The following is a 14,313-nucleotide window of genomic DNA, read 5'->3' on the forward strand; positions in this document are numbered from 1 at the left end:
AAGCACTTCTCAGAAATAACAAAAACATCTATGCATTGTCAACTCTATTTTCACCACAAATCAAAACCCCAGCCCTGTAGTTGTTACTGTGAATAAAATTAACTCTATCTTAGCCAAAACCAGCACCCTCAGGAGTACAGATCAGTGCTGTGTGAATTCATTTTCATGCTGGCAATGCATTTACACAGCAAACTGGCATCTGTCAGTAGGGGGATCAGGGTCATGCAAACTCAACATAGTCTAGCACTAAAGAAGCAGATGAGAAAAGAGGCTGCTGCCTCTTTATGTGGCATGAAAAGTTTAAACTTCAAGGCTGGAATAGAAGTTGAGGAGTTGTTACCTTATACAGATGAAGTTGTACAGCTGTTAAGTGCTACAAAAGGAAAAAAAAACCATTGTGTCTGTGCTTAGTTATTGGGATTTAAGGGTGTGTGCTCAAATACCTCCCTGTGGAAGAGGAGAGAGAGGCTGGTGCATACCCACCTCTGCATACACACCAGCCTCTGGTACAGAGCTGGGAGCTGTCTGGTTATGCACCCAGACACTGAAAGAGTTTTGGGGTTCTGCAGCCTAAGCAGAAAGAAGAGCAGACTTCCCTCATTTTCCCATCTTGTGCTGTATGGAGTCTGCTAAACTGAGTAATCTGATGTGGCATAGCTGATACAGCTGACTTAACATAGCAGTGGGGGGCAAGGAGCCATTTTCTTCACAGCTTGGAATTGAATGAGTCTAGGACAAAGCAGGAAAAGTCCAACACTGAAATTGTTCTTTTTTCTTCATGTAAAGTGCTAATGTTACCAATGTAATAAGTTTAACTGTTGGTTTCCCAACTGTTTTATATTATATAGAATCGGCTCTGAAGTAAAAGAAGCAAAATCAGTCATTGTATCACTTTTTATATGTGCATTAATCATTCTCATTCAGCCTAATAGCAATTTTATAATTGCAAGCCCTTGAAATCTGATCATTTGTGGTGGTGTGTGATGTAACGTTGTTTGATTTGGTCTGGTTCATCCTGAATAGTTTCCCCCTCTTTCCCTGGAAATCCCCAATTTCTTATCGTTATTTGTCTATCATGTTTCCCCTCCCCTATCCATCAGATGTGTCTTGTTGTCCCCACCCCTGGCCTTTGTCCATCACTCGGCAGCCCTGCCTTTCCTTCTAGAACCTTCTCCCCAGGGTGTCGAGTGATTGGGCAGGGGCAGGGACCCCTCCCCAGTTTTTTGCTGATTTGTCGGTTTCATGCGTTCATCAACCTATGTATCAGTTTTTTCATACCCTCATTTGCTGTCGTGTTGCCCCTCCCTGGCCCTCCCCCTTCCTTTATAAGCTGTTACTTGCCCTCAGTTCGGTGCTCAGTCCTTCTCCCTCCACCCTGCTTTTTCTCCCCCTTCGACCTTCCTCCAATAAACCTGCCAACCCTTCCTGAAGGCTGAGTCCCTCTTTCCTTGCCTGCGCCTCCCTGCGTCTGCCGCCCTCCTTTGCTCTCGCATCGTGGATCTCTTCGGGACCCATAGGCGCGATAGGAGCTCCGGGCTCCTCAAGCGCCCCTTCGCCGCTGATCGGGGCTGAACGTGAGCCGGGCAAACTCATCACCCCAGCACCGCAGCAGTTTGGCGCCCAACGCGTGGCGTGAAGACCCCTGCATCTGAGGCAGTCTGCGGATCCTGAACACCGTTCGGAGGACTGCATCTCGGAACAGGAGTCCCGCGACGCGCGGGTTGGATTGCTCTAATCCTTTGGGCGACTCACCGCTCTCCGTGTAGCACGCCCTCGTTTCGGGAGGTGCGGTGCTCCGGAGAGAAGAAGGCGACACCCTCTCAGCGCACCCTAAAGAGGCCGCCTTCGGCGCAGGCAGCTCCCGCTAGCAGCAGCCTTGGTTCGTCCCCCTGACGGGTGAGTCTCTTGGCTGTGTTGTACAGCCCACCACCTGACCTCACGGAAAACCTGGCATAGGCATCCCGGTCCTCTCCTCGGCCAGTGGGAGGGGGAGGTCAGGGTCAGTGGGGACCCCGTTTAGTTTTATTTTAGATTCCTTTTGATTTTCCTGTTGCTAGCGGTAGAGCGAGTGGCTGACCCCTGCGTATTCCATCTGCAAATATGGGTGCTAAACTGTCGGCCACTCAGAAAGGGGTTTTTTACCAAGTTGTGGGTACCCTGGGGGGTGGGAATTATAAGTTTAATAAAAGGGAAGTTAAAAGTTTAGTCCGCTGGCTGACCCATACCTACCCCGATTTAAATGCCGAGTCAGTCCGGGATCCCAAATTCCTGAGGCGAGTCCAATCCCGCCTTCAGAGAGAGATCCAAGCTGGCGGCAAATCCTTTCAGAGCCATTTTTGTTTAATATCCCTTTTGATTTCTGCCCTCACTGTTAAACCCTCCTCCCGGACTCAGCCAGCGGACCCCCAGTTATACCCCAGTTCTCCCCGTCCCCATGCGCCTGCCCTTCGTTCCTCGCGCCCTCCTTCCCGAACCGAGTCCCTGCGGGGAGCAGCCCGCGACAGCCCCGCGCCAGGGAGACACCCGTCCCTAAGTTCCTCGCGGGCGACCCGGTCCCCGAGCCTCCGAAGGTCTGGCCAACCTCCGGAGGAGACTGTTCCTGCTCCCTCTTTCCGCACCCCCTCGACCCCAGTTGTTAAACCCAAGGTTCGTTTCAGTTCTCCGCGGTCCTCTCGCCAAGATGGCGTCAAATCATCCCGAAATGGAGGGGACCGCGTGTTCAATCCTAAAAAACCCCCTTCTCCTTCCCAGAGTTCCCCCACTCCTTCCCGAGCCCCCCCCCAAATCCCTCCCCTTCCCCCCTCGCGGGTTCCTCCCACGTCCCCTCCCCTTCCCCCTCCCCCTTCTCCCCCCCCCTCCTCCTCCGCCCCCTGCTCCCGAAACTCCTCCCCCTCCTCCCCCGCCTTCACCCCCTGCAACTCCTCCCCCTTCCCCTCCTCTCCCACCACCCCCCGCCTCCGCAACGACGTCATGGGGCCCCTCCCACAAGGGGAGGCACTTTGCTGCAGGACCCTCCCTCCAGTTCCCACGCCGGGACCCTCCCTCCCCCGCTCCCGGTTCCCACGCCCTCCCTTCCGGTTCCCACGCTCTGGGGGCTAGCGGGGGGGGGGTCCCGAGCCGGGGACCGGAGCTGTCTGCAGTCCCATCAGCAGCCCCGGTCGTTTTTCATCCCGCGGGAGATGGGACAACCCTGGCTCAATGGGTCCCCTTCTCTCACTCGTCCATGAAGGAGCTGTGCAAAGCACAGAAAGAGTTCGGGAGGGACTCCGAATATTTTCGGGGACTCCTTCAGGCCGTCCTGGCGGAGTCGGTCATTACACCTGCCGACCTCCGCCGAGTCTTCCGCTGCCTCCTCAATTCCACCGAGCAAGTGCTCTGGGAGGCAGCGTGGAGAAAGGAAGCCTTGAAGGTGCTCCCGTCCCTATGGGATTCCCCGAACTCCCGGACGAGTGTAGACGGGGATGTCATTTCCATTGACCATATGCTTGGGACGGGGAACTGGAGTGACGGAGCAACCCAAGCCAGAGCCATACCCGTGGAGGTTCTGCAGCAAACTGCCCGGGCGGCTGAGAAAGCTTTCTTGGAGTTGCGAGCGGCCACACCCCAGGTCCCATATGCCAAAGTCCTGCAGGGTGCCGAGGAACCATTCCTCGAGTTTGTGGAGCGGCTCCGAAAATCCATTAACTATCAGGTTGAAGGAGAACACTTGCAAGCCGAGCTGTTAAAGGAGATGGCATTCCTCAATGCCAACTCGGCTTGCAAAGATGCAATCAACAGCCTCCCTCTGGAGCCAGCTCCCACCCTGCGGGACATGCTTTTGGTGTGTGGGAAAAAGGTATTAGTCTCATCAGGTACCGGACCACCACCTGCCGCAGCCGCCCGCCTGAGAACACCTTTCCGCCCTGCCGCCGCCGCCGTCGAGGAGCCCCCATCCACCACCGACGTCTGTCCCACTACCGCGCAGCCGCTGCCACCAACATCAGCCCCGGTGCCCAAGCCTCCAGCCACACCGTGCCATCTGTGTGGGAAGCTGGGGCACTGGATGCCCGCATGTCCCCTCAAACAACAATTTTATGAGTTTAAAAAGTCCGTGCAGGGGACCCACGGGCAAACTGTTCAAAAAAACTAATTAAACAGCGCAGCGGCCCCCTGCGCCAGGACACAAATGCAGAGGCCTGTTTACACCATCCGTCCTGGCGGGAGAAGAGAGAGAACAGTGAGATAATGCCTCCAACTGGACTTGACCTTCATGCCGGACTGACACAAACACCACCTATTAATACTCATGCTCTTTCATCCTGTGTTTCCTCCCGTAGGTTGCAGCTTGCGGAACCATTACATCTCTGTTCCGCCGGTTTCCACCACGTTGCTGTCCTCCCGGAGGGTCTAACAAACTGGGAACGTCAAAGCCACAGTCTCCTCGTCCTAGGCGACACAAAGGCGACCCCACCAGAAGTGAGTATTGTCCCGAGCCTGCTTCCCGCTGGCTCGGAACAAATCTCACTCATGCTGCATTGTGTCCACCCCCCGCTCTTCCTACCGAAGGGGCAAATAATGGCCCAATTCTTTGTCGTGTCACCACCTTATGCTGTTTCCGATTTATCACCTCCGGAATTTCAATCGGCAACCCAGGCTCCAGACATACCCACAGTAGCCTGGGCTCAAACTCTTGGGCATGAAAAGCCCAAACTTATTTGTAAATTAAAAAAGGGGGGAGAGCAAGTCGCACTACGCGGCTTGCTGGACACAGGGGCAGACGTCACGGTTATTCCCTCTCGGGATTGGCCGTCGCGTTGGGAATTGCAAAGCGTCCCTGGCCACATCAGAGGTGTAGGAGGGCTTCAATTGGCAAAACAATCGAAGAGCATCGTACAAATTACGGGGCCCGACGGACAATTGGCTTCGGTTCGTCCGTTTGTTTTAGATTACACGGAACCCTTGTGGGGGAGGGATCTCTTGGCCCAGTGGGGAGCCCGAATTGACCTACCAGTGGCTCCCCAGGTTTTTCGGGCAGCGACCACTGCTGAGCGCCCCACCTGGAAGCTGGATTGGCTTTCGGATGAACCAGTACAGGTGGCGCAGTGGCCGCTAAACAAACAAAAATTAGCGGCGCTCAACGAGCTCGTGCAGGAACAACTACAGAAAGGGCATTTAGTAGAGTCCATGTCGCCTTGGAACTCTCCCATCTTTGTCATCAAAAAGCCCAACAAAGACAAATGGCGACTCCTGCATGACCTCCGTCAAATTAATGCAGTTATTAAAGATATGGGACCCCTCCAACCAGGGATGCCGTCCCCTGCGATGCTCCCTAAAGATTGGAATTTGGCAGTTGTTGACATAAAAGATTGTTTTTTCCAAATTCCTCTACACCCTGATGATGCGCCGCGCTTCGCCTTCACGGTTCCATCCATCAACCGTGAAGCCCCAGGCAAGCGCTACCATTGGACAGTATTGCCACAAGGCTTGAAGTGCAGCCCGGTGATCTGCCAATGGTACGTCGCTTCCCTGCTGACCCCTGTCCGTGCAGCTGTGGAGTCAGCCGTCATCCATCATTATATGGATGACATTTTGATTTGTGCGCCAGACGACGACCTGTTGGCCCATGCGCTTGACCTGACAACCACTGCGTTGGTTGCTGCAGGATTTGAGCTGGCGCAGGAAAAGATTCAAAGGATGCCACCCTGGCGGTACCTTGGCCTTGAAATTACCAAGCGGACCATTGTTCCGCAAAAATTGGCAATAAAAAGCAATATCCGAAGCCTAGCAGATGCCCCACCAACTGTGTGGTTCTTTAAATTGGGTGAGACCTTGGTTGGGTATTCCCACGGAAGACCTAACCCCTCTCTTCAATTTGTTGAAGGGGGGAGACGAGCTGAGTTCTCCCAGGACCCTCACCCCGGAGGCCAAAACCGCTCTGGAGAAAATTCAGAGTTTAATCTCGGCCAGGCAGGCCCACCGTTACCAACCGGGCCTGCCATTCCGTTTTATTGTTCTGGGGAAACTGCCACACCTTCACGGCATGCTCTTCCAGTGGGACGGAGTCATCGGGAAGAGCAAGAACCGCGGGGCGAAGGACCCTCTCTTGATCATAGAGTGGGTATTCCTGAGCCACCACAGGTCCAAGAGAATGACATCGCCACTGGAGCTGGTGGCTGACCTGATCCGGAAAGCGAGATCACGGATCAGGGAGCTGGCAGGTGAGGACTTGACGTGCATTCATCTTCCCATTAAATTTGGCACGGGCCACCTCAAATTAACAATGTTTGAGAACGTCCTTCAGACAAACGAACTTTTACAACTAGCTTTGGACAGCTACACGGGCCAGATCACGATAGATCGGCCGGCCCACAAATTGTTTAATCAGGAATTTGTTTTCACCATCAAGTCAGTGCAGAGCAAGAGACCCCTCGATGCCCTGACCGTTTTCACTGACGCATCTGGAGCATCCCACAAGTCAGTGATGACTTGGCGGGATCCTCAAACTCAGCGGTGGGAGGCAGACATCACTGTGGTGGAAGGATCGCCACAAGTGGCTGAGTTAGATGCAGTCGTCCGGGCTTTTGAGAGGTTCTCTGAGCCATTCAATTTGGTAACTGATTCGGCATATGTAGCCGGTGTAGTGTCCAGAGCGGAGGGAGCAATCCTCCAGGACGTCTCGAATGTTCGTCTTTTCGAGCTACTCTCCAAAATTGTAAATTTAGTCTCCCACCGAGAGCAGCCCTTCTACGTAATGCACGTAAGGTCGCACACCGACTTGCCGGGGTTCATTGCGGAGGGCAACAGGAGCGCTGATGCCCTTGCCGCTCCTGTTCAGGTGGCCCCGCTCCCTGATCGTTTCGGTCAGGCCAAACTAAGCCACCAGCTGTTCCACCAAAACGCGCCTGGCCTTGTTCGCCAGTTCAATCTGACGCGCGAACAGGCCAAAGCTATCGTGGCGACATGTCCCCAGTGCCAGTCCCACCAGCTTCCATCATTGGGCCTGGGGGCAAATCCTAGAGGACTTTCGAGCTGTGAAGTGTGGCAAACAGATGTCACTCATGTTCCCTCCTTTGGCCGGTTGAGCTTTGTTCATGTCTCGATAGACACTTTCTCCGGCGCGGTATTCGCCTCCGCCCACACGGGAGAAAGAGCAGCAGATGTCGAAAAACACCTACTTCAGGCATTTGCTGTTCTGGGCATCCCTAGGCTGCTCAAAACTGATAATGGGCCTGCGTACAAGTCCAGGGAACTGCGCCAGTTCCTGCAGCAATGGGGAATAGAACATCGAACAGGCATCCCCTATTCCCCGACAGGCCAAGCCATGGTAGAGAGGGCTCACCAAAGCCTTAAGAAAATCTTAGAACACCAGAAATCCACCACAAAGGTAGAGCCCCCTCACATCAGACTCTCAAAGGCGATGTTCACTTTGAATTTTTTGAACTGTTCCTTTGAGAGCCTGAACCCGCCCATGGTTAGACACTTCGGGAGCCACAACGCGCTGCAACCTACAGCCAAGCCTCCGGTCCTCATCAAGGACCCGGAGACTTGGCAGACCCAAGGACCCTTTGACTTGGTGACCTGGGGGAGAGGGTACGCTTGCGTCCTCACTCCTTCTGGTCCCAAGTGGGTGCCCTCAAAGTGGGTTCGGCCTTTTGTGCCCAGGGAAGCGAAACACCGGGCGAAAGAGCAACAAGTCCGTGTCGCCAGTTGGAGGCGCCGAAGAAAGCCCCTTGACCCCCTTCTTCCGCCTATCTGTTTTTTATTCAGTGATGAACCAGAACCATTCGAATATTTAGTTCACGTTTCTTAAAACCCAGTTCTCCTTCCCTGATACTGCCTCTTTTTAGTTTTTCAGGTATGGCACGGCCCCAGACACACCTAGTTGCCACCTACCTCCTTTGGGCCACGCTCACCACCAGCTGCTCTGCATGGACTCTCCCCCAGCCGAAACCTAATGTTTGGCGGACCCTCGCGGAAGCCCTGGGGCAAGATCACCTTTGCCTGAACACGGCGGCAGCAGAAGACCCGATGGCGTCTTGCCTCGTGGGGATCCCGCTCCCCCCTTCCCAGCTTCCCTCCCCTTTCAATTATATTTACTCCTTCAGAACTACCCCGAAATCCCCCACTGCTTTTTGGAACGCCTGGAGAGACCACCTCCGCTTACAACCTACTCTTGAGGTGAACCCTCCAGAGCTCCATTTGCTCGGCTCTGCACTTGCCCCAGTTTGCCTCATTTTTCGATATATCCCCAGCCCCGGTAATCCTCTATATTTTAGAGAAGCCCCGGGTTCCCAACACCCCCCCTCTGCCTCACTCCGGTATCCACGCTCTCTGACCCTGTTGAACCCCTCCAATGCCTCCTATCTCCCGAACCAATGGTGCAAACGCATTGAAAAAATCCCTCTAGCCACCTCCCCGAATGACAAAGCAGTGACCCTTCCCCATGGTTTGTTCTTAATTTGCGGAAACCGAGCTTGGGCGGGAATCCCATCTAATCCTATCGGGGGACCATGTGCATTAGGCCGGCTGTCCCTGTTTACACCCAACCTGACCCATATTATTGATTGGCAAAATAAAAGCGCAAGCCTCAATTCGACCTTCGATTCAAAACGTATCAAAAGAGATTTAAAGAATTTAGATGAAGGCTGCGACTCCGTGATTGAACATTGGGACCGTACAAAAGCGACTGCCCTCACAGTTTTACTCCCTTGGGTAGCGATCGCGAAGTCACTAGGCGAATTGGGCCGCATAGAGTGTTGGGTTGTAAAACAGGCCAATCTTACGTCAGCCGCCCTAACAGACCTCCTTTATGATGAGAAAGTCACGAGGCAAGCCACGCTCCAAAACAGAGCCGCCATCGATTTCCTCCTCCTGTTACACCAGCACAAGTGCGAGGAGTTTGAAGGTCTCTGCTGCCTCAACCTCTCATCCAGGGCTGAAGACGCGAGAGTCTCCATTGAGCGCATGCAAAATCATCTTGAAAATATTAAAGCGCAAACTACCGACTGGCTGGGGGACATGTTCCGCGGGTGGGGGTTTTCAAACTGGGTAGTGGCCATCCTGAAGCCAATCGTTTATTTATGTTTTTCACTTATACTTGTGTTGCTCGCTGCCTCAATACTATGGAAAGTACTGAAAAACTTTATTAACCGAGCCCTCTCCTCTCCGGAAGTCCTCCGACTCCAAGCACCCCCTAACTCACCAGAAGAAAACTCTTGGGAGGACCCTGACGAAGGAGACAGCATGGAGCCTGTAGACCAAGAACTGCCCTATGAGGACAGCGAATTCGAACCTTGAGAACATAAACTCAGATACTTATAATAAGTTAGTCCCCCCGTCCCCCCTTTCCTTTTTTTGTTGTTTGCGAAAGGGGGAGATGTGGTGGTGTGTGATGTAACGTTGTTTGATTTGGTCTGGTTCATCCTGAATAGTTTCCCCCTCTTTCCCTGGAAATCCCCAATTTCTTATCGTTATTTGTCTATCATGTTTCCCCTCCCCTATCCATCAGATGTGTCTTGTTGTCCCCACCCCTGGCCTTTGTCCATCACTCGGCAGCCCTGCCTTTCCTTCTAGAACCTTCTCCCCAGGGTGTCGAGTGATTGGGCAGGGGCAGGGACCCCTCCCCAGTTTTTTGCTGATTTGTCGGTTTCATGCGTTCATCAACCTATGTATCAGTTTTTTCATACCCTCATTTGCTGTCGTGTTGCCCCTCCCTGGCCCTCCCCCTTCCTTTATAAGCTGTTACTTGCCCTCAGTTCGGTGCTCAGTCCTTCTCCCTCCACCCTGCTTTTTCTCCCCCTTCGACCTTCCTCCAATAAACCTGCCAACCCTTCCTGAAGGCTGAGTCCCTCTTTCCTTGCCTGCGCCTCCCTGCGTCTGCCGCCCTCCTTTGCTCTCGCATCGTGGATCTCTTCGGGACCCATAGGCGCGATAGGAGCTCCGGGCTCCTCAAGCGCCCCTTCGCCGCTGATCGGGGCTGAACGTGAGCCGGGCAAACTCATCACCCCAGCACCGCAGCAATCATTATATTGCAGCATGCATTTTTCTAGTGATAGAATGTCCAAATTGTAAAACTGAGTCATGATTTCAAAATTAAATGTACACTTAGCGAGCAGTACCTCAAATTGGCACACGATGGCAGAATGATGACATTTTAAAGCAAATATCCTGAAGCACATTGTTGGTAGTCATAGAAACTAGTTTGAAATGTAGTCTTTAAGTATGTTTTGCAGAGGCAAATATTTTTTATTTTGCATTTTAAGGTGCAGGTGATATTACCTTTTCTTTTTTAGTTAGTCTTGAAATCAGCTACATATTTCAGGTCAGAGATTCTATTTGATGGAGAAAAAAGCAGTTAAGAACATAATATGTGGAGTTATTGTCACAAGCCCTTCAAAACATTCAATGAAAATCCCTGAATATTTTGTTGTGCTTGGTTTTTTGTTTCTTTGTTTGGGGTTTTGGTTTTTGGGGGAGTTTTTTGTTTGGTTTTTGTTTCTTGAGGTTTTTTTCAGGTCCTTCTTTCCAGGAAGATTTATCCTCATTATATTACAGCAAACCTTTGCTTCTTCACATGAAACCAGACAGCCTGAGTTCCTCATCAGTGAAGAGAAGGTGGAATTAGTGGTGAGAAATATTTTTCATTTGCTCCTACTGAAACTATTTTATGCATCCAAAATTGCTGAAATTATTATGAAGAATCTTTGGTGTTTCTGAGTATCCAGATAGTGACAAATTATTTTCAGAAATGAGTTCTTGAAACAGTCCAAGGAGTTGATGAAAGTCTTTATATCATGATGTTTGGTTTTCTGATATTTGATTTTGTTGCATTAACATATCTATTTGGCAGAAAAATAATCCAGATACTCTATTATTACAGCACAGAGTCAAAAAAAACACCAATTAATTTTGCTTTGGCCCAAAACCAGTGGCAGGTTCCTCAGTGGAACCCAGGTGTCCATCTGCATTTATTCTGGTAGAGAATGGTTTGGGACTGAGATGTCACAGCTCCAGAGAAGCTGAAGCTATTGAGGAAGGATTCAGTGTCACAGGATACATTCATCAACACAAGGGAAAAATGTTTTGAGTAAGCTTAAAAATATGTGGTAAATTCAGACACACAATGGTGTTGAAACATCTTATGATCTCAGGTTGCTCCAAAGCACACACTTCTAATGTTTTCACTTGAGATGGCTGGAAAGCATTTAAGAGCTGCCCCTCATCATCTGATACTGATGATTCTGCTCTTTCAGAAACCTGAAAACCTACATTTCTCACTACATTTCAGAATGCTTTGTTTCCCATTCTGTTTGAGAGGGGGGAAAAAAGGAAGATTCTGAGTGAAATTCTTAGATATATCCTCCCCTCCATTTCCCTTTGCCCAGTTGCACTTGTCTTCACATGTAGGAGTGTTACAGCAAATATTTATACAGAGACAGATTATCCTTTCCCACATGGCATGTTGACACTGCTTTTAACAAACCCACACATTTTCTGAAGATTTATTTTGAGATTAAAATGTTATGATTTTGGGTATAACTCTAACAAAAGAAGAAAAGCAAATGAAAAATAAACCAAAACCAACCCAACCAGTGTGTACAGGATAGCTAGAGTGGAATGAAGCATCTTGCTCTTTAATGGAAATCTTCAACTCTGTGAATTCAAAACAAGATGTAACAGCTTCACAGTAAAATTGTTTTGAGGTTTGTTTTGAAATTTGCTATTGCCATCATACATATGCATTAAACATTTTTGTTATTCAGATAGTAATTTGCATCAACACCAAGGCTTTATCTCAAATGCTCATGAAGAAGGCTGTTCTTATGTTGGGTCAACTGGAAATTATTCTCCTTTACTGTAGGGCTTTTCATTAATTAAATTCAAAGAATCTGTTTGACTGCTAATGCCTGTTATACTTCAGATGCAAAAAACCCAACATTTTTCTTATGAGAGTCAGTAAGAAATTGAAAAAAATGTTGGGTTTTGTTTCTATGTTATTTATATGTTTTAGGGATTTTTTTTGTTACTTCTGTTCCACTTTCTGACTGCCTCTCTGGTTTTGCTAACTGAAGCAGAAGCTCTAGAGTGGCCACTTTCTGATCTTGACTGTATTAGTAGAAGAATTCAGATGGAAAACTATATGACAATCAGGTAACAGTTGGTCCAGGCATTTGAAACAAATACCAGTCAGGAATCCCTAAATGTCTGATAGTTCTGCATGAATCAGAGCTGATAAATGGGGACATAGCTTAACAACAGTGGAGATGCTTTTTTCCTATGCTGTTGTTACTATATACACACTGCTGGTCTGCACTGCCTCACAAACATCTTCCATAAATTGTGAGACTCCCCAAAAGGAGCTAAGCTAGACCTTGTAAGACAAGACAACTACTCAGCTTAAGAAAAAGAGTAGCAGAAGCCCTGTTCTTTAAGATATTTAATAATGTTCACTCTACCATTGGCAAATATCTTTACTTTGAATCACAGAATCATAGAAATCATAGAAAATTCTCATGAGAGAGAGGTAGAGGGGGAAAATCTTTGCTTATTTTGATGCAGCTTAGGGTATGATTTGCTTTCTTGGTTGCAATCACACATTGCTAACTTAAGTCTACTTTTTAATCCCATACAGGGCTGCTCCCAAAGATAAGTCTTTAATTTTTCTAAGGGTTCTTAGCATTCATATCTTGCTTTGCTTTAGACCTTCAAAAATATACAGTAATATTTACCATTTAAACTAATTTTTATACATCTTGAAATCTTTTGCAAATTGAATGATAACACAAAAGGTACCAAGGGTCAGGGAATGAATTTGTACAGATTTTCATAAACCTAAGGACTTGAAAAGATTTAATTGCTCTCTTTGTTTCAAAGATAGAATTTGAGACATTGGGTAGGTAAAAGAAAATAAGTTGATGGGTAAAGGAGATATGAGACTGAAAGCCTGAGGAGGAGAGAAAATTTGAAGAGCAAAAATATGATACAATCCAATTGAGCAGAAATAGAGAACAAAAAATCATCAAGAGACTTCCCTTAAAAGAGACAGTAGAATGGAGATATATTTTATAGGATGCTATAGTGGATTAAAGGAAGCCTAAAATGAAAAGCTATAGGCAACAAAGGCATCTGTCAGGTAGGTTTTTCCTTGCTCATTTTATGGCTGAGGGCTTCCAGCCCTTTCCACATTTGGTTGATTGCAAAGTGTGAGATCTCAGAGGGTCACATCTGTCTTTGGCTTTTGTTGGTGAGAGGCACAGAGCACATCCCATGGCATGTTGCTCCTGCTATAACAAAACACTTTCCCTCAGGAAGAGTAGGTGGGAAGCTATACAGGCTGCTTTTATCCAAGTACATGGTATAAATACAAGAATCAGAGTGTAGACCAGTTTCTATCCAGTGGGCCAAATGCACACTGCAGATTTTAGCCAATATAAAGTTTGATGCAATGCTGATGCTCCTCTTTCCTGTTCCCTCGTGGTTTTCTGTGGCAAACTTCAGCTTTTCCCTCCACATTTCTACAACATCACTAGACCTGATCTTCTGAAATGTTAAAATATCAAAAGTATTACATCTTGGTGATGCTCCAGGCACAGTTGTGTCGTGGCCCTTTAGAAAGCCAAGCCTGTTGGGCAACCTGGCATGGCTGGCTCCCCCCAGACAGTCAAATCCTCAGAGTGTGCTGCTGCCTGATGTAGGCAGCAATATGCTGTGGCTGCAGCTGAAAAGACATCGTGGGGAGAACCTGAGCCATGGGCAAGGCACGAAAGAAGTAAAAAAGTTATTCCAAATCACTTCTGCCAATAACATGAGGTTGTAAATTGTTTCCCTAACAAGAGTTTCCCTTCATGCAGAGGCTGATGGACCCAGCACTCAGAAATTTGGTTTTAACCCATTGTACAAAGAGTGAAGTCAACACAACCTGGAAATATGCACTCATAACCCAAAAAACCCACCCTATCCTGGGCTGCATCCAAAGCAGAGCTGCCAGCAGGTAAAGGGAGGGAATTCTGCCTCTCCTCTCTGCCTTTGTGAGACCCCACCTGCAGTGCTGCATCAGCTCTGGGCTCCCAACATAACAAGGACATTGACCTGTTGGAGCAGGTACAGAGGAAGCTCACAGAGGTGCTCAGAGGGCTGGAACACCTGTCCTCTGAAGAAGATTGAGAGAGCTGGGGTTGTTCAGCCTGGATAAAAGGACAGTCCAGGGAGACCTTAAAGCAGCTTTCCAGATCCAAAAGGGAGCTTATAAGAAATCTGCAGAGGGGGCTTTTTACAAGGACAAGGGGGAATTATTTTAAACTTAGAAGAGAGTAGGTTTAAATTAGATGTTAGAAG

General features: G+C 49.1%; 1 protein-coding gene across 1 annotated transcript; it reads left to right on the forward strand.

Annotated features, from left to right (window-relative positions):
• The first annotated feature begins 1,049 nt into the window (after positions 1-1,049).
• Positions 1,050-9,276, forward strand: LOC118684147 (uncharacterized). Its single transcript, XM_036378872.2, has 2 exons — positions 1,050-1,896; positions 7,827-9,276. Exon 2 carries the CDS (start codon positions 7,837-7,839, stop codon positions 9,274-9,276), a length of 1,440 nt encoding a protein of 479 aa, XP_036234765.1. The 5' UTR covers positions 1,050-1,896; positions 7,827-7,836.
• The last annotated feature ends 5,037 nt before the right edge of the window (positions 9,277-14,313 follow it).

This window comes from Molothrus ater, chromosome 1, assembly GCF_012460135.2.
Source record: "Molothrus ater isolate BHLD 08-10-18 breed brown headed cowbird chromosome 1, BPBGC_Mater_1.1, whole genome shotgun sequence".
Taxonomy (NCBI): Eukaryota; Metazoa; Chordata; class Aves; order Passeriformes; family Icteridae; genus Molothrus; species Molothrus ater.